The sequence below is a fragment of the Emys orbicularis genome, chromosome 6 (genome assembly GCF_028017835.1).
Source record: "Emys orbicularis isolate rEmyOrb1 chromosome 6, rEmyOrb1.hap1, whole genome shotgun sequence".
Taxonomy (NCBI): domain Eukaryota; kingdom Metazoa; phylum Chordata; order Testudines; family Emydidae; genus Emys; species Emys orbicularis.
In genome coordinates, this window is record NC_088688.1 from 46,587,084 (window position 1) to 46,608,183 (window position 21,100).

Genomic DNA, 21,100 nt, shown 5'->3' on the forward strand with positions numbered 1-21,100 from the left:
GGGGGAGAAGAAAGAAAGAAAGAAAGAAAGAAAGAAAGAAAGAAAGAAAGAAAGAAAGAAAGAAAGAAAGAAAGAAAGAAAGAAAGAAAGAAAGAAAGTGTACGAGTCGTGAACTCAGATCCCCTCCCCTAAACATGGTAGCATATTGCATATCACTACTAGACAGGTATGCCAGAAAGTCTTACTGAGTTATAGGTGAAACCACGTTATATCGAACTTGCTTTGATCCGCCAGAGTGCGCAGCCCTGCCCCCCCGGAGCCGCTGCTTTACCGCGTTATATCCGAATTCGTGTTATATCGGGTAGCGTTATAGCGGGGTAGAGGTGAATTGTATTCCTGACAAGCAGGCTTTGTGAAATAAGACCACGGTAGTTGGACAGTGATATGATTTTCCTTTCAGCATACCTGTGCTGGAGAAGTTGGTGTCCACAAAAGTACAGTTCCTGAAGTATGTGCTCACAGAAGTAATGTCCTCAAATAAGCAATTCTTAAAAAGGGAATCTTCAAAGGTTACTGATTTAAACTTCATCATAATAAACCTGCCCAATACAAATAATTTCCATCAGTCTGCCTTCATGCATCATGATTAGAGATTCAGCTGTGCAGTCTTACATGGATGCCATTCTCAGAAGTCCCACACCCACAAACATAATACTTCCTGCAGAGTCAGAATGGCTGATTGACTGATGCTGTGCAACCATTGTTAAATACATTGATTTCACAAAATGACATTCCCTCACAGCTGCTGGGCATACCCTTTTCATAGTTAATACAAGGATAAAATATTTGTTATCACCAATTTCTAATCAAAATGTAAAGAACCTCAGGACTCTGATGTAATATACTTTTAAAAGCAATGTTAAATAGCATTTCACAAGTGCTACTGTATTCTTCGCTAAGGCTCCAGAAATCTGGCTTCTTGGAATAAATGATTAGTGGAGATGCTAACAGATTTTAAAGATCCTTTATTTCTTGAGCCAGACAAAACCCTCTGCATCAGGTCAGGCTCAACATTTGGGCCCAGATTTTTAAAAAATGTTTACACAAAAATGCTGGAACACAGTCACAAATATTGCATGTGCAGATAATCTGCTAGATGTCTAAATGGAAATATGTTTATGCTGCTACTGTGACTACATGTACAATTGTAATTATTGTGCATAGAAATTTTTGTGCACACTATTCTAAAATTGCCTCTTTCTAGTTCCTAGCTCTTCTTACTTTCTGGCCCCTCCTTCTTACTGACTCTCAGATTACTAATACCATAGCCTTTTGACCTGTTATTTAATTCATTTTAAACAGTGAAGGAAACCTATTAGATAACCATACATATAATAAAAACATTAGACTCAATATTCTTAGGCCACGTCTACACAAACTTTTTGCCAACATAGCTATGTTAGTCAGGGGTGTGATGAGGTGTGATTTGTGACCAACATAGCTGGGTCGGCAAAAGCCCTTTGTGTAGAATCATTTATACCAGCAAAACTGCACTTTTGGCAGTATAGATGTTGGCCGGGGGGGGGGGGGGGGGGGGAGGGAGGGTTGGAATAAGCTATACTGGCAAAAACAGTTTTGCCAGCATAAGCGGCATCCACCCTAGGATCACTTTGCCAGTATAGTTATACCAGCAAAGCCTTCTAAATCTTAGTCTAGCTAAAATTTCTACTACACAAACTTCTCATGTCTTATACTAAACAACTGATTTAATTTTTAGGTCAAAGAGCAATTTTCTTCTTGGGGTAGAAAGTAGGAGTAGGAGTTGGGGGTGGAAGAACATCATTGTGAGGTAGATAAAAATGGTGGGAATTAAACTTTCTCACAGATAAAATTGCTAGAATCACATTTTTTGTGGGAAGAGGGGACCCAAATTCTATTTTGATTTTCATAGGTTACTGGCTAATGACTTTGCTGCTAGTATTGGACAGGAAAATGATGCCTTCAGTCTATTCATTAATTAACAACTGTAACTTTTCTCATCTGTGACAGACTCGGATTAAAATCTGTCGAATTCAGTGTCAACCCATTATCCTTTTTCACAACACCGCCATGCTTTGTCTTCCTGTTCAAAAAATTGTCTCGATTGTTTAAAAGGGAACAAAAAACAACAGGACTAACCAATCAACAGAAGAGCCAGATTGTGTCCCCTGCATACTGCAAGATGTGTCTTTTGCATTTTGGACAGGAAACATGTTTTGAAACAAAATGAAAAAGAAAACCCAGCTGCTTTAAAACTGGTGTAGATTGTTGAGATGGTCTGAATTCAGATCCACCCAGATTTAGAAAGTTAGAACGCTGAATATTGTTGGAAACACGTTCTGACTAGGAGAGATTATGAAAAAAGGAGCAGAGGGGGCAAAGAGAAAAAAATCCACACACACACAAAAAATTCCACTAACTGCCCCCGTGAAAATAGTGAATCTTTTTTTGGAGGGAACAAACGCAAAAGTTTGCACTCCTGAGAAAAAATGGCTCAAACAGTTCACCAATCCCAAATGTCAAAGTTTGCATACCTGATAGATTCAGGGCAGATTTGGGAGCCACAGTATTTTTACAAGCATTTTTATTTGCAGTACCTGGGCTGGCAGAGTGCACGGCAACTGAAATTTACTGAATGATAATAAAAGGCTCCACTTTTTTAGACAACATCCATCTCCTGAAATGGAACTAAATTTGGAAGGCAGAAGCTAATTTAAAATGAAATAGGCTAGTCATAATTTTCAATTGCTCTGCATTGAACAAAACTTTAATTGCTTCCAAATTCAAATTCTTATTAAAAAAGAAGCCTTCTTATATTGCCAAAACCATTAATATAATAAACTTAAATGTAATTTTATTATATAAATAACAACTATTTAGTACCACAAAGCTTAGAACCTTAATATAGTTTATATTATATACATATGTATTGTAGACAGAGACCAGACACTTAAAACAACTCTGTGACCATAGAGTGATTAAACATAATTGGGTTGCTTTGATGTCTTTATATAACTAAGTCATTTAGAATTGTGCTCTGTAAAATTCTAGCTAGTGCCTTTAGACTTCTGGACTCAATTTAAAAATAAAAGGACATTGCTCATCTGGATTTTTACTTTTTACAACAGTTCATACTTTCTATCGAATGCCTCTGGTATTTATCTTTTCAACCATTTTCCCCCTTTTAAGATGTCATCCTGTAAGGTGCTCAGTGTTTCTGAAGCTCAGCATTTGGCAGAAGAGACCCTAAGTGAGTACCAAGAAAGGGAAAAAAAGTAGAAAAGAACAAAAGAAAACCACCCTTTCTCCCACCATTAGAGATACATCTCCTGCATCCCCACATGCGACACACATTGGGTCTGAAAATCTGAGTCCCCTGGTGAAAGTAAGTACCAATAATGTGTATCCTCTAGTCTGGTTTATCAGAATAACCAAGGCCTCAATCCAGCAAAAGGAATCCACCTACATGGACCCATAATGCATGTACAGTCCCCATCTACTTCCACTAGAGTGCAGGATCAAGCACCAAGGAGATAAGAACAAAATGACTCTTCCAAAAATTAAATGTAAACAAACCCAACCCAACCAACCTATTAACAGTCAACATTGAAAAACATTAGCGTATTAAGAGCTCGTCTACACAGTGCAGCAAAGTACTCTAAAAAGGGGCAGTGAGAGCTCAGAAAGCACTCTAAAAGGGGGCAGTGAGAATCAGAATGCTTTACAAATCATGTCCCTCTACCATTTTACCATATAGACAAGCCCTTAGACAGAAACTTAAAATGTTAGTGAAATTAATGATATTTTCTTAACCAAAATCTTTCTAGACCTGTCATTGATGTATGATCCATTCATGTGAATCTGATTTTCCAATGTGAAGTTGAAGTTGAAATCTACAATTCTCTCTCCGTTAAAATGTTTCACTTTGGATGCATATTCGTCCGATTGCAGATGTTTAATGACATCAGGGAACCAGACGGACAACCCATAGTAGCTGTGAAAAGCAGAAGCGTTCAGTCACAAAGCTCACCTTAACGTCAGAAGTATGTACAGACTAGAGAGACAACCTACAGCATCCAGCTACTTAAAGCAGATAACTAGATCTGCAGAAACACTTCTACTTCTACCTGAATTTTAGATTTTTAAGCATCAAGCATAAGAATGCCTTTAGGATGAAATGCATTTTGCTTGCATAAAGTCAGAATAGTGGGGTCTCTCACACTCTTCATCTGTGTGAGATGGGAGGAATAAATCCATCCTCCAATCAGGATCAGAGCTCAGGGGTGCAACATAGACCTCCTACAGTTGCTGGTTTAACCTGTTGTGCTTTCAAGGTTGTTAGGGCCACTGGAACTGTGTGGTCACAGATCCCTTATTTGATTCACACTGTAATCGTTCCCTATGCCAGACTATGCAGGGCCAGCAGAAACACCACCAGTGGGATGCAGGGAGAGTGGAGGCCCCCGGTTCAGATGTTCTGCCAGCTGCTCATGCTGTGCAGTCCCAACACAGAGTTTAAGTGGCTGGAGAATCTTGCCCAAGCTCTCTTCACTACAGTGAATGTCACTGTGAAGTTTAAACTCTTTAGTTAGGGATTGGGCCCCAGCAAATTTACACTGCATAATGATTACAATGGTCTGAGAATTATCCTTAGCCCTGAGAGGGACATGATTGCTATGGAAATTCCCAAACCAAAGTAAGCTGGTGTATCACTTACTCTAGTGTTAAGGTCTCAAAAAATGTTATCTGGAATCAGGGGACAACTGGCTGGAAGCTGGAGTGGGTCAGAGTGGAGTGCGGGTTGGGGCACTTTGTATGGTGGGAAGTTGCAAAAGAGATAAGGAGATGCTGTTCCTGAAATAGAGGTGGCATAGAGCACTTTATGAAGGTGGAGGAAAGCTGAGGAACTAAAAATGAGTTTTACTCTCCTTCAGTTCCTCAGTGTACTTCAATGAGGATAAATTTAGCACAACAATCATTAATTATGATTAAAAAATACAAGAAAAGTTTATTTTCTGACAGTTCAATTTAAATCTATGTAGAACGACAGTCATTAGGTTAATAAGGAAGCAAATAAGTGAATTACTGTAGCATCTGTTCACCAATGAAACATGTGCATGGAATAATAAGCCATAATAATAATATTATTGAGGATTTATATAATGCTTTACATCTTCCAAGTGCTTACAAACTCTGACCCTTAATACCTTTTTTTCTCATGGGAAATCTCTTTTTATTCAAGAGGATAGTGCGCTGGGCCTATATATTCAGAAGTGACAAGTGATCTGGAGTTCCTCAGTTTTTGGTCACACAACTAAACACCTTGAAGAGTCCTGAAAGTCAGAACCCTTTAAGGTGCCAGCTGGGAAACCAAAAATGGAGTAACCCCAAAATATGATGTTTTATTTAAAAGATAATTGAGTAAGTATTGTCAATAAGAAAAGAAAATCACAATGACAAAGCAGATTTGCATTCCGCATGACCGGCAGCATTAAAATTCATCTGTATTTCAAGTTTTACAGGCCAACCATGGAAAATTCATCAAGAATCCAAGTCAATCATACCCAAAAGACAGCGTGAACCATACAACTGTAAGTTTGATTGTATTGTCCTTGACTGGATAGTTGAAACATCTCATAAATGTTAACCAAATCTGTAAAATATGAGAAAATACATTTAAAAATAAACAGTGTTTTAGACAATTAAGTTATAGAGGCCTGGATTCTGTTCTCTGCTTCATCAGTGCAGCAGCAAGCAAGGGGCATCACATTACAGCTCTTTGATTCTCAGGCCAGACCTGCATGCTGGTGTAGGTAAAAGCAGGTTTGGGTATTGCCAAACTCCATTTATCATGCACCTTTGATGGCTTCCCCTGCACTGGATCCACTGTGGTTACTTCTAACATTCTTAATCCCTATATAGCTTCAAACAATCACTGTTTAAAAACAAAACGGTCAGAAATATTTCCATCTTTCCCGCCAAAATTATACTGTTCTGAGTGAATGACAGGCAATATTCCACCCTGAAATACTGACACTTTTAAGGTCTGATATGTCATGACCCATCACATCTAGAACTTGGTGCTTTACACAAATGGGAAGGAGCTGAGACTGCCCTCATCTCAGAAGGTTTACAGCAGAGCTGGTTGGAAAATGGGGTTTTCCACGACATCTCCCACGATACACCACTGTCTCCCTTCCTGGAGAGGCAAGGCAGTACATCATAGGAGTCTCCTGGCAATGGTATATCATGGGAGATGTCCGATCAGGGCGCTTCACCCATAGAGAATGGGGACATGAGGCAACTTAACTACAACTCCCATGAGGCACTGCAGTAGCATATCTAAATTGAAATATTTCTGTTTTCAGCCAAAATATTTCAGATTTTGGCTGCTTTTTTTTTTTTTTTTTTTTTTTTTGCAAATAATTTAGTCAAAAACCCAATTTTCCATGAAAAAACAGTTTTGATTAATTTTTTTTTGACCAGCTGTAGCATACATATTTTCAAGATATCATTGTGACATTATTACATGTGGAAAAGCTATTTTAGATAATTTTGAGTGGCTTCTAAATTAGTTAGTGATAATTTTTCTCTCTTTTCAAGGTCTGTACTGTAGGATTCAAAGTAAATGATGTGAGGATATGGAAAACAGGCCCAGTAAACTTTTATGAAACGTTATAAAACAGTTCTAAGGTTTCTGGTAAAATACTGGGCATATGCTGAATACATGACTGTATAGTGTCTTATAAAGATTTTATTGGTATTCATTTTGGATGACCTGCATAACTTATTCATGGCTTCACTAACTGTAAATAACGTGGCCATCCCAAACCTCATACTGATAGAACCTTTTCATCATCATATGTTCCCCCATACCCCATATCACACTTGTTTTTCCAGTATATATTAAACAGTGCTTGAGACATAGTCCCATATTATTGTTAAGAATGACTCATAAGGGTCTGGCCTGCCCTTTTCCTTCTGAAGAATGGACCCATCATCTCTATGATGCTCAATTCTCTCCCACTGGCCTGTGAAACTGAAATCTTGTGATTGTTTCTGAAGCCAGGTGTCATATTCAGTGTACAGCACACCAGCTGTCCACATCAGGTCATCCAATCACTCCCATTTCTGGGCACTAATGATGGCTCTCTTGTTACCATATACATGAACTACAACTTGGATTTTATTACTTACCCCATATAGCTCTGTGCGGATTCTAACAAAACACCTTCTGTACCAGGTTCCTGTGTCGCTCTGAATTTCTATGAGCTCATCTATCTGTTTGGGAGTTTTTATTCTGTTAACCTGTAAATGGAAACAGAGAAGCATTTTCTTGAACTGTTAAAATGCAATTAAAGGGGACTTGAAAGTTTAAATATGCTCCATAAGTTAAAGATGGGCAGACAGTTAGGGCAGATTTTCAAAAAGATAGAAGTGTTAAGTCTTAACTGGAAATTTACAACTACAAATATCCTATTTGCAAATGCAATATAATTTACATGCCCAAATTAGGTGTGCTATTGCACACACTTTTGCTCTTGGACCTGTGTTTCTGCATATTCAAACACTAGTTTCTGTGCAAACAAAATAGTTCAACTTTGCAGCTGCTTTAACAGAGAGTTGCCAAAAATGTGGGCGTTAATGTGGTATTGTGGGTAAGAGCATAACAAGCAGAAATACCCAATTTCTTACAAACTGAATGAAGTATGAGATAATTTGCCATGTATGCCATGCTGTCCTATTTGAAATATATCTAAGGTACATATTTGGGGGGAAACAATGGGGAGGAATATGTGGCTAATCAACAAACAAAATGCATGATAACACTTTTGTGCTGAGAAGGGCATGTCTTGGGCCCATCAGGGATAAAATGTTAATGAAACCCTTCTTCACTATTATAGCATTAAAGAGATGAGTGTGGTCCAGGGTTATGTATTCAGTTATTGCTGAGTTACTTTCACTGTGACAAACACCATTAAAAGTTTTTTAAATCATTTATTAGAGATACCAAAAAAGAAGGAAAATAGTTAAAGCTTTTGAAATATAAAGTATTAGGTACAGCTTTGATTTTAACAATATCCCTTACTCCTTTTCCCTTTAGCTGTGGGGAGTTTTTATAGGGATTCCCCCCCCTCTCTCCCCCGCTGCTTCACCATCTTTAGATGGTTTTAAAATGTTTATTAAATGTCCTTTTTAGGAAAAGAGAAAGTTAGTTGAAATGGGCTGAAGCTGTCGTTGAAGTCCAGTCCTGTTTTCTTTAAGACAAAACCAGACACCCGCACAAAAGGGAAGTAAAACAATAGCAAAGATAGAAAATGCAGCTTGTGTGTCTGGTGCTGACTCTCACTTGCAACCTTGCCACCAGAGAAACACAGACACAGTACATGGCCTTATCAGCTACTCTGAGACCTGGCAAACTTGTACCAGTGTTGGGCTGTTTAAAGCTGTGATTTTAACTGCCTGTCTGGAGAGCACAATGTGGCAAAAGGTGGAGTTGTCTTGGCCAGCTCAGCCAGACTTAGCCATGTTGAATACACACCCACCTGAAACTGGTGCGTACTTACTCAGCATGGCCAAGCCAAGCCTCTGCTGCTGCTATTCATGTTACCATGGCTACACTGCTATTTCTACCTCTGCTAGCTAGCACGAGTATGTGTACACAAGAAGAGTAACCATAACTCAGCTCTAGACAGGCCATTTGTTTGGTTTTAAACCAGACAGTCCTCTTTTTGAGTGGCTGTACTCAGATTTAAAAAACGGATGTGGTTTTGTCCAGTATTAGACAAGGGACACCATTCTGAAGAGTCACGCCGTTCTGCCCCTGCTGGTGTGAGCTTACACTGGCAGGGTCACACCGGCAGGGGCAGAGCCATGTTATTCCTGGAAGTACCAGCATGTCTGCTATTCTGGGAATGTATGAGTGGCTACCCTATCCAGCTCCTAGTGTAGACATAGCCTAAGTGTATTCCCCACCCCAGTTCAATTTGTCTCCTTTTCATTTTGGTTCTGATAACCATATCTAAAGGTGAAGCCCTAATCATACTGGAAACAAGTGTCAATATTACTAGCAGATGACAAGTGGCTTCTGGACAATATGACATCATATAGTTAGGAAAACGTATCAAAAGAAAAAGGAAAATCACCTGAATTTAATAGAAATTACATCTGCTGCAGGATCAGAAAACATGTTAACTACCAAAGGATCTGTATCTTTTTGATATAACCAGTAACACAGAGGTAAAATAAAAGATGACAAATATATCAAGGCATACAGTGAGACTGGATGAAGCTATGAAGTTTAAGAATACCAGCTGAGTAAATAGTTGGATAACAATTCACAATAGCCAGGTCTAATTTAAATTGAAAAAATTAAAGACAAAAAAGCAAATTACACAAAAATTCTTTGCATGTGTGCCTAATAGGATAAGATGCTAACACAGTCCAATGAGGAAACTGTGATAAACTAACATTCTAATAGTGTTAGCATTCTATTAGGTTAATATTGTATTAGGAAAACACAAGCCTACATTAGGGACCACTTCAATGCATAACCTTGATGTACAATCCAATGTTTCTAATCCTTTAATACTTTGGTATTAGGAGTCAAGTTTTCCCATCACTAACAGCAGCAGCACTGAAAAATCCCAACCCCCTGGTGTTTTGCCTCTTATCCATGCAATGGGAAAGTGGAGGTTTAATCATATTAAAAGTTGACAAACTATTTACAACATTTAAAAACAACACACTGAGTTTAGTTTTAATCATTTTTCCAGTGTTTTATTTCAATAATTAATGTTATTAACAGTGGTTCCCAAACTTTAACAACCTGTGAACCCCTTTCACTAAAATGTCAAGTCTTGTGAACCCCCTTCTAAAAATGAATATTTCCAGGGATTTTCTCCTTTACCTGAGCATAAATTATAAAAGCAGTGATCTTGGGAGTATAAATTTGTTTTTATGACATGCTTATTACACACTATTTATTATTAATTATTTATCATTACAGTATTTTTATTACATTATGAAAACAGTAACATTCTTCCAAGATCTCACTTTCATAGCTTGTATCTCTTTGAATAAGCCAGTTATAACACAAGGCTCCTATGTTTCATCCAGGAGTATCAGATGTGAAACAGCATGAAGGTATTTAAGAAGCCATCTCAAAGAGTTCCTCGTACACAAGCATTCAGGTCTCGGGCAGTCCAGGCAAACAATGGACGTTACAAGAAAGCTTAAACTTGTTCTTCATAATAATTTTAAAAACAATACTAGCTGCCTATTTAATTTTAAAAACTGCAAAAAATATCCACCTCCCTTTCCATTTCTTATAAGGAGTCTTGTAGTTTAAATCTCCTCAGTGTGATAGATATGCTTGCTTTGATCTGGTTAGATCTTGGAAGTCCAGGGGCTCTAGGCTGCTGCCCCCATGCTGCCCAGAGTCCCTAGGGACAATTCTGTCTGCCATTAGGGAATTTTTTCCCGAGAACCCCCTGTAACATTTCGCGAACCCCCAGGGGTTCACCCCAGTTTGGGAACCACTGATGTAGAAGGAGGTACTGTTCTCTAGCAGTTAGATCAGTGGAGCAGGAGTAACTAAGCCCAGGTTCTTTCGCAGCTCCACTGCTAACTCACTGTGTAGACTTAGGCAATTTGCTTTACCTACAAATGACACAAGGTATTAGTAGGTGTAATAATAACAACATTATGCTGGAAGGTTGTAATGGCTGCCATCAAGTGGATCTTTGATCCAAAGGCAGTCACAACCTGGTTAAAGCTGATGGGTGTGCTAAGCACCCTTCTTTTAGACTAAACTGAAGGAGCAACTAAGCTCCTATATGAAGACAGCTGGAGATGACAGACACTACCATCCAAAACAACTGGCTACCTGGCAAAGTCTGAGCAGAGTTACATCATGAAGTCTGAGGGGTTCTCCTGGGACTGATTGCAAATGCAGGGAGTAGGGGATTATTTTTGGCAAGATGTATGTGTGTGAAAGCAACAAGAAAGCCAGCAGAAAGCAAGAAGAACAGTTGTGAGCATTAGTCTGAGAGGGAGCAGAGAGACAGAGTGCCTTGGGGCACAGAACTGGCTGGAGAGGCAGACTTGGATTTCTGAGCAAGGAAACTGACTATTGTGGTTTGTTTCTGCCGTGTTCAGAGAAACAAGACTTTGCGTACATTCTTTGTAAATAAACAGGATTGCACCAAAGAAATACTTGTCTCATATAATCCATTTCTCCTCCGAAAGGAAACAAATCTGCAAGGTCCTGAATATTGGTAATAACTCAGGCCAAAGAGGCAACAATAATAAATAGTCGACTTCCCAGGAGGGTATCAGAAAATTATTTTTAAATGTTTTGAGATCTTGATATAAAAGACATTCTACAAAAGTGCAGAATACTTTATTCTTTTAGCTGGGTAAAAACTGAAATTCATTTGAAAAGGTTTCAGTGCATAAAAAGGAGCTGTTAGAGGTCCAGTGACTTTATCCTGCTGTATGTGTTTACTATTATCCATGTTAATGCAGAGGTAGGCTTTGCAGGAGCTTTCTTAAGGAAACACTAAAACTGGAGAATATTGGTTATATCAATACAATGGAACTTATTGTTACATCACTGATTCACATGCTCTGCAATATGCCAGCTGAGGTTTCCAAAGCCAGCTAAGATATTTGGACACCTAATACCTATTAATGTTAAAGGAAACTGGATATCTAAATCCCTTGGGTAGATTTTAAAACTGTAGCCATTTAGTTTATATGGCAGGGCTGTAGAATAACTTCCTTACTCTGAGTCGGATGTACCACAGGTATGTAGAGTACAGTTACTGCTTGCTAAACCATTCAGAACCTGGTTGACAGGAGAACGGATGCTGCTCTAAGAGATCAGCTTGGTGATTAATACTCACTGTGAAGACTTTTTCAGGCTGCCCACGAGCTCGCATGTTAGTGTCATGAATTTGCTTGAGAATCATCCAAGCTTCATCGTGTTTTCCAACCTATAAAATTTGACCAAATTACGGAAAAGATTTATGTTAATACTACTTAAACAATATTACTAGCTGGTACTGTGATACTATGGGGATGAATGCTCCAGACATAAAAAACAGGAACAGGGAATTATAAAGAACACGTTGAAAGTTTTACCTCCAGCAGAAACCTTGGACTTTCTGGCATGAAAGTGAGTGCTACTACTGAGGAGACACAGGGCAGTGCACAGACGACTACAAATACTCTCCAGCTGTGAAACTGGTAGGCAGACCCCATACTAAAACTCCACCCTATGGGAGAGAAAAACAAACATGAAAAGAAACAAGGAGCATTTCACACGTTGACGTCTGGCGACTTTTAAATAGTTGGATGTAAATCTATACCCAAATTTGGCCCAGCAAATATTTATTTTGAGAGGGAGGAAAGGAAATTATCCCCAGCATTTATTCTATTCTTGTTCCACAGACATTCAAGGGATCAAGCTTTACTTACACAAATGCTCACAGGATGAATTTTAAACTTTTCTCTGTGATTATTCACACTGGAAATGGTAATACCTTATGTGGGATGGGAGGCTGCTCGGCACAGCAGGGGGAGAAAGTTTCCCAACCCCCTGCCAGAAACCTCATCCAGAGATAACGAAATGAACCAAAGAAGGACATCACTGCAACCTTCGCAAATAGGACCTCACAGATACACATGCAATGGCTTTGTGTGAATGTTACAGGGAAATTAAATTTAAATGCTACACCCACCCAATATGTTTTACAATAGTCTATTTTTTCTAGGAATGATGCCTCTGACTGGGCCTGTGTGAGCTTGAAAGGATTTTATAAAATTCCATCATCCTGCTTATCTACTTCATCTGGCTATATTACTACCACTCCCTGAGAGAGTCAAAGCCCAAGTGGCTTCTTCAGACTTTCCTATTGATTACTGATAGGATTTACATCTATCCCATTAGGGAACAGTAATGATGCCACGGGACTTTTGGATAACAAGTGTTGAATTCTCACAAACTATTAGTAATCAATCCAAACAGCATAAAAAATTGCAAAAAAACCGTGACAAGTATATTCATATAACAAATAAATTTGAGTCAATAGCAATATGTAAAAAGAAGTTAAAATCAGAGTAAACTTTTCATTGTGAATTATTTGCTCAGTTATCTGCTTTAAACTAAGCAGGCATGTTTTTATTTTTCTGGTAAAGCACTGGAATTTTGTTTTTAATTGAGTTAATTAATTTTTCGGTTCCTGAAATTGCGTTACCTCTCATTTATAAAAGTGAATATGGCCAAAGTGAATTCCTTTTTAGGTTTGGGTGAACAGCTAAGGAATTTTTTTTGGTGGTGGTTTTCACCCCACTAATTTTTATAGAACTGAAAGATAGAAGAATAACAGTTATTTTGATTTAAGATTCCAAAGTCTGTTTTTTATTTATTTTTTTCTACAAAAGGAAGATGCTAATGTCAATAAACTCAATATGGGAACAGAGTCCCAGAATGCAATACAAGGCAATGTGCAATGCATAGACAATTACAGGGCATAACTCTCTTCACATCTAGTCCCAGAACACTGTACAAAGAGCCATCTAAAATCTATTATCATAAACATCAAATGCCTTCAGTTGGAAGTACTAAGACGTTCAGTGTGTAAACTCTCATCTGAGATTCAAATCCTTAATACTGAACCAGTTAGGGCTTAATACTGAACCAGTTAGGGCTAGATTTGAGGCAAAACAGGAGGGGTGAGAAGAAAAAAACGAAAATAATTGTCTCCTTCCTCCAAAGAATAGATCTTGTGAAGGAATCCTAACAGAAATATCACTGAGTTGAGTTATTAAGAATAAGTTTCCCTAGCTAAAATACTACGAAGAAGACGAAGGGAAAGAAGGGCTTCCCTTTCGCAAAAAGTTTATTAGTCAAGCCTTGATCATTTAAGGAACAGTCAAAACTCTGAAAATGCAAGATAAAAAGATACAGATATGTGGATACGCATCATACTGTATATTCTCTGTGTAATAGATACACATATATTCTGCTGAAGATTTCCTTTGCATCATTCTTGTACAGCACGATTACAGAAGCATGATTGAAACTGGTAACATGTCCCCTGATGCTCAATGAAAACACTGTAATTCTCCCTTTTACATAATGACACAAACATGTTTGACATTATTAAGCTTTTTCTTTGTAGGCTATTTTTGTTCCACAGAGTGTGTCAGAATATGATTTGTTTTTCATTTGCCATAATACAACAAAATACAGCTTTGTTTTGTAGAGTAGCTTTCATAAAAACTTTACCTGAAAGCACTTTACAGAGTTAAATAACAGAATCTGAATTAAATAACAAGGGAGAGAGAAATAATACAGTTAAAGTGTAAATAATAGCAGAAGGAGAAAGAAATTGAGGTAAGAGAGAAAAAAGATGTTTTCAAATAAGAGTTAAAAGGAGATTGAATTAATGAAGCAAAGAGTTACAGCAGGGGTCGGCAACCTTTCAGAAGTGGTGTGCCGAGTCTTCATTTATTCACTCTAATTTAAGGTTTCGCATGCCAGTAATACATTTCAACGTTTTTAGAAGGTCTCTTTCTATAAGTCTTTAATATATAACTAAATTATTGTTGTATGTAAAGTAAATAAGGTTTTTAAAATGTTTAAGAAGCTTCATTTAAAATTAAATTAAAATGCAGAGCCCCCCGGACCGGTGGCCAGGACCGGGGCAGTGTGAGTGCCACTGAAAATCAGCTCGCGTGCTGCCTTCGGCACGTGTGCCATAGGTTGCCTACCCCTGAGTTACAGTAAAGCTGCTACAGGTGACAGCTGCTGCAAAAGAGAAAGTTCTTGCACCAACAATAGTGAGATTGTGTGAAGGGACAAAATGGGGGCCATAAATCAAAGTAGCTCCATTGAAGTCAATTAAGTTATGTTGATTTACGTCAGTTGAGGATCTGGATCTTGAAGTGGGTGTGGAACGAGGAGAATTGTTTGAGGAGTAAATGAATGCATTGCAGTTCTAGGTATGGTAACATGTGAGAAGACGGGCAGCAGTATTCTGCACAGGTTGGAAACATTAGAGCCTATAGAGAATGGACTAACAAGGTGAAAGAAGCTGATGGCTTGGATGAGGATTTTCAGCAGAGATGGACTCGAGACAGTAATGTACCTTGGCAATGTTACAGAGATGTTCACAGCAGATTTATAGACAAAGGACATGTGTAAGCAACGAGAATTTAAATTCAAGAATTACATCAAATTATGGACTATAAACCAAATTATTCTCTGTGTTGTTACAGCCCCAATAAAGCACCCGTAGACTGTTGTGTTTGGGTCCCACTATGCCAGACCAATACATTCTTAAGCTTCCTTTGGTCTGAATCAGCTGCAGCACTTTCTTTTTCTTTGTCCTCTCTGTCACACTTCCTGAGCACAGGCTCTCTGGCTGTTACCCCGTTATGTAAGAGGGACCTCGCGGTCCAACTGCCTTGGCCCCTGGGACCAGTGTTGATCCCCCCAGACTCCTCAGTAGATTAAGAACACCCTTTTCCAGCATTCCAGCCTCATGGGCACTCTGGTTTACAGTTCACCTCTTTAGGGATGTATCACAGTTGAAGGACATAACACCCAGGCTTTGTAAAGGTTTCTAACACAATCACTCTTTACCTTAGACAGCACAAGCAATATACAGAGCTAGACAAAACAATAAAACATCTGTATACATTTTCCTGCCTCAGTTTCCTCATCATACTTGAACGTTCTTAGGTCAGAGTCATCTAGGGTGTTCAAGACCTCCCTCTTGCATATGGCTTCTCCTCCAAATCATTGAGTGTGCGTGTCTCTCTCTTCTCTCCCCTAACCCCCCTCCAGCCAGCTTCATTCTGCTCTCTTTCTCTTTCTGAGAGACCCTTTCTTTTAAAACCCCCAGTCCTCTATGTCAGGTGACCCCATGATCAGCCTCATCAAGTGATCAAAGTCACCCACCAGCTGAACCACTGCTTAGTCACCAGACCATCTAGGCAGACTGGTTCTGGGTGGTAGCCAACTCTTTGTCCAAGGGGACTTCCATGGGAATAGAGGACCATCCAGTTTTTAACCTGCATTGTTAGCTCTGTGCCACCACCCCCTGGAATTTCAGTCCAAGGTTGAGGTGAAAAGACAACAGAGAAGGCAGAGAATCCCCACATTCAAAATGGTGTTTGCCCTCTGACACAGATGTACATACGATATCAAACACAATTCATAAGCTGTGTATAGACAGATTCCCCAAATTGTTACACCTATACAATCACACTGACAGACACATTTGCAATGGTGCAATAAAATATAATTTGGTCCAGTGGAGGCAATGAATTGTTCAAGACAAAGAGAGAGAGGGATGAAGGATGCTCCTTATACCCAATAGCAGCACTTCTGTTTAAGAGACATTGAGCTGAAAGAACTTAAATCAAAGCCACAATTTGCTTAGTCAAAGCAGGTGAGGGAAAAGACAGTTTGACAGGTGGGAGAGGAACCACAAGAAGGAACAAGAGATGTCTGTATCATTATGGAAGTGGACTAAGAAGATGGAGTGGTCCCTAGGGTGGACCACACATAATAAAGGAGGAGGAATCACCAGCAGTCAAAAGAATGAGTTATTAACTGCATGGAGGAATAACAAGGAGTCCAGTGGCACCTTAAAGACTAACAGATTTATTTGGGCATAAGCTTTCGTGGGTAAAAAACCTCACTTCTGCCCAAATAAATCTGTTAGTCTTTAAGGTGCCACCGGACTCCTTGTTGTTTTTGTGGATACAGACTAACACGGCTACTCCCTGATACTTGCATGGAGGAATGTAGCTTCTGTGCTACAATTAATGGAACGCAGCCAAGGACCTTGTTCTAGGAGAAGTAAGTGCTGAGACAGAGAAGGCTACATAGTGGTTTCTTTAAAAAAAAATAAAAAATTAAACATTAAGATGACACTGTGTAACAACTAGTTGTAGAGGTTTGATGGACATGGAAGAGAACATAACTGTAGTGGGATCTACAAACCCCATACTGAGCAGAGGCAGAAAGGGGAGGGGAGCCTCTCCTGCCTACAGGCAAGCAGCCTGACCACATCCCTACGCAGCTGCCAGAACTGCCAATCATGGAGGCAGGCACTCACAGCTGCAATCAATACAGGAAACAAGGCCTGCTATAAAAGGAAAGAGCTCAGAGGACAGTGAAGGGGTAACACCCCTGCACCAGGCTTCCTCCAGAAACATGGTCCAAAGGGACTGAAGGAGACCACTAGGCCTAATTAGAGACCAGGGGCCAATAATTGTCCCGTTCAGGGGCTAACCAAAGAAAGCCAATCAGGGGACAATAGAGACCCTCTGAAAGACCACATCAAGGACTGGTGACAATAACACAATATCTTACACAGCCACTGGCAGCACACAGGAGATACATTATGGCAGATCCAGATGATGCTTGAACAGCATCACCACAGAGACATTAGCTGGTAAGGTGGCTCATTTCTGGATCACCATTGCCCAGGGATGGAAGGATCAATAGTAGCAATTTGTGTCAGGAAAGATGCTACTAGGAATGGTAAAGCCAGTAACACACCAAAGCACTATTTGAAGAGGACAGACTTGTTACTGCCATTATAGCCCTGACTCATGTTTCCTTGGGAAAAATGAGTTATTTCTTTGGCACATTTTTTAATACATCAGGACATAGTGCAATAGATCAGTAACTCATGGTATTCACAGGGCCTGGCGTAAGACTAGTCTATAGATAATATACATTCTATGGCAGGAGTTACTCCTTCCCACCCCCCGCTCATTTATCTTTATTTTGTCTATATGATGCCCATATAGTCTCTGATCCTGCAATTTAGTGTATACACAAATAATATCAACACTGATTTAATAAAAACCAGTAAAAATTATCCCACTGTGTGAAACTGATTTATTTATTTTAATTCCATAATGTGTTAGGCAATTAATAGTTGGTGCCTGTGACAAAGAGCTTACAAACTAGGGTCCTCATCCTGCAATTTACAATGCATGGAATACCAAGATAGACACTGCTATAATAAACTGCTTCCTAATATATGAACAATCAAGCAGAGCTAGAAATAGCATCCGTCTCTATCTTGATACTCTATGTATTGTAAATTGCAAGATCAGCACCTTAGACTGTAAATTCTTTGGTGCTGGCACCCATCTGTTAAGTGCCTAGCACCTTCTGGAAGCAAAATAAATAAATATACAGTGTACCATTTTGATATTATAAAGTACAATATGTTAACAACAGGATTTGCAGGCTTCTGAACCTGTTTTTCTGGCCTTTTGACTAGGTTTTGTAATTCACAAACTGCATAAGATTACGTCACAGGATCATTTAGTGCTGCTGCCTCTTTCTCAAGAAGAAATGAGAAAGAAAACAAAGTGACCAATAACCCTTCAAGCGTTGTTTATTACATTCAGTGCCTGAGAGAGACAGACATCTAGGCATGGAAAGTTTCTTGAGCCCTTGCTGGCTTTGAAAAAGCTGAGATGCTTAAAAAAACAACAGATTTTTACATAAAATTCTGCAGAAAATTGTTTTTTATTAAAAAAAAAAAAAAGGATTTATTGTATTTCAGGCTGATTGACTGAGGAACAAGTGCCAATGCTGGTGAATCAATTAATTTGAGCAAGTAAAGATGTACTTTGATTTGATACATTAATTTTTTTATACAAACAAACTGGAGGCTGTAACTTACTTTCCTAACAACATAAACTGCTTCCTAATATACAGTCAAGATGAGCTAGAAATAGTGGCAATGTCTGTTGCTGTCTTCGTATCCTGTGTTATATTCTTGAGTAGCAATGGCTCCTTCATAATTAAGGTTGAAGCTTGCCTCACTTTATAAGCCCAATTTTTAACCTTCCCCTCGAAAACTTCCCGTAAAACAAACCAATCCCCCTGAAATATCATGTTCCTCATTTCATCCTAGGGTAGTATTCTGATTGGAAGTTTGGGAAAAAAGCAGAAAGGGGACTTTAGTATTATTTAAAATGTACTTTTCGCTGACTGTTTAACCCCCACCCCCTTTTTTTTTTTGGTTCAGCGGATCTCCAAATGGCCCGGGCTACAACATCTAAAGTTTTATATTTGATTGGCCTATTTTTTCTTTTTTTGGGAGAGGGAGGATGTAAAGAAGGAGAGGTGGCAAGGGAGGTAATTACAAACATATCTAGTAAAAAGAGCTTGTTATGGGGTGTGATACACTATGTTGATAGGTAGGGAAGGAGCGACTCATTTAAAGCAGAAACAGAAGGTCTGGTCTACATTTATGTTAGGTCGACATAGCTATGTTGGTGAGGGGTGTGAAAAATCCACACCTCTGACTGATGCAGCTATGTGCTGATCTCGCCCCCAGTGTATATGCAGCTATGTCAACAGCAGAGTGCCTCCGTCGATGTAGCTACTGTTGTATGGGGATGTGGTGTTTCTACACTAGTGGAAAAACTCCCTTTGTCAGTGTAGGCTGCATTTATTCTATGGGTTTATGCCAGCAGCATAACTATGTTGACGTAGCAATACCAGTATAGTCTCTACAGTGTAGACATATCCTCAAGCAAAGGTAACGGAAGTTGGTGCTGTATATACCAGCAAAATGTTATTACCGTAAGTCAATTGTGTAGCAAAATCCAATTTTAGTGGACAGTAACATATTTTTGGATATATTTTTATGTGGAGAAATTACATCCATATTTACAAAAACGAATATTCTTGGCATCCTCCCTTTTCAGCCATCCAAAGCACCCTATTCTACACAATTCCACACCTCTAAAAAAAATCAGTATTCTTTAAGGTTCATTTATAAACTCCACCGTAACACTTTACATTATTCCAGTGATAGGGCAAAAACAGGGCCGGCTCCAGGGTTTTTGCTGCCCCAAGCGGCGCAAAAAAAAAAAAAAAAAAAGCCGCGATCTGCGGCGGCAATTCAATTGCTGCCGAATAGCTGGACGTGCCGGCCCTCTCTGGAGTGGCCGCCCCAAGCACCTGCTTGGCAAGCTGGTGCCTGGAGCCGGCCCTGGGCAAAAATAATCCTTGTGGAAGTGATCTCACCAACTGGGCCATTTTCAATGTTCATTCTCCTAATCTTACACCTGAATTCAATATCTTCGGACACTCTCTCCTCTATTTGTATATTTGCTGAGGTGAATGGTACTCCAAAGATACACTTTCAAGGGCATTCATCCTCTCTTATCTCAAATAATGTGACCTACCTCACAGAAAACCCTCTTGTGATGCCTGGTCCCCTGTGTGACAGGGTATATCAACCCTGCACTGGTGAGGTGAGGGTTAAGGACCTGCTCTGGATGCAGGAAGCCATGCTCCCTTGTCTCTACTAGGCATGCTCCAAGTGGTGGGAGCATTCAAAATAGAGGAGCTCAGCTCAGCTCAGCCTGGGCTGACCAAGGAGGAGTGCAGTTGGGGGCAGCAGCCTCCTGCCGGGAAGCTTCCAGGACTCCAAGTCGCCTGGACTAGCCTCCTAGCTAAGCTGCTGGAAGCCCATTGATCACAGGAGCTGAGGGCAACGACTCGATGTCACCAGGGGAAGGGGCTCCTGAGACGAACTTGGGAGAAAGCCAAGAGGGATCCCAAGACAGAGCCATGACACCGCAGAGGTACAAGAAACAGCAGTAGGAAGTGAGCCAGGGAGCATGAGTAAGGGTAAAAAACCCGAGGCCACATATATGGCCTACTGGTTGGAACCCAGTGGAGTAGGGTGGAGCCAGGTTCCCTTACCTCCCACCCCCAGGGATTGTGTCTGCCAGGCAGAACAGCCCTTGATCCTAACCCTTGGGCAATGCTACTGTGGACTGTAGCTGGTAGGCAGAATGGCTCCTGACTCTCACCATTGTGCACCACTGTTGTGAACTGCAGCCGCTAGGCAAAGTGGTCCTGGACACTTGCTACGAGGTGGTATTGCTGGCCTGGGGCACGCAGGCACCCCCTGACACCTTGGCATATAATCTATTTATCTGGTTTCCCTGATTTGGTTTGAACTTGTTCTTCTCTTAGTCTCAATTTGTCATCACTTATTGAAAAACATTACATCTCATATTGCACAGAGTACGTTCCTGTGCAAATGATCCTCAG

General features: G+C 39.8%; 1 protein-coding gene across 3 annotated transcripts in view; it reads right to left on the bottom strand.

The window, feature by feature from the left end:
- SV2C (synaptic vesicle glycoprotein 2C) overlaps positions 1–21,100 on the bottom strand; it is a 144,049-nt gene that overhangs the window by 16,320 nt on the left and 106,629 nt on the right. For all 3 annotated transcript variants that reach the window (XM_065406576.1, XM_065406577.1, XM_065406575.1), the window contains 6 exons: positions 12,127–12,260; positions 11,889–11,978; positions 7,177–7,287; positions 5,544–5,632; positions 3,809–3,973; positions 406–539 (listed from right to left, as the gene is read on the bottom strand). In XM_065406576.1, the coding sequence (XP_065262648.1) occupies positions 406–539; positions 3,809–3,973; positions 5,544–5,632; positions 7,177–7,287; positions 11,889–11,978; positions 12,127–12,260 (723 nt within the window). The remainder of the gene's footprint in view (positions 1–405; positions 540–3,808; positions 3,974–5,543; positions 5,633–7,176; positions 7,288–11,888; positions 11,979–12,126; positions 12,261–21,100) is intronic.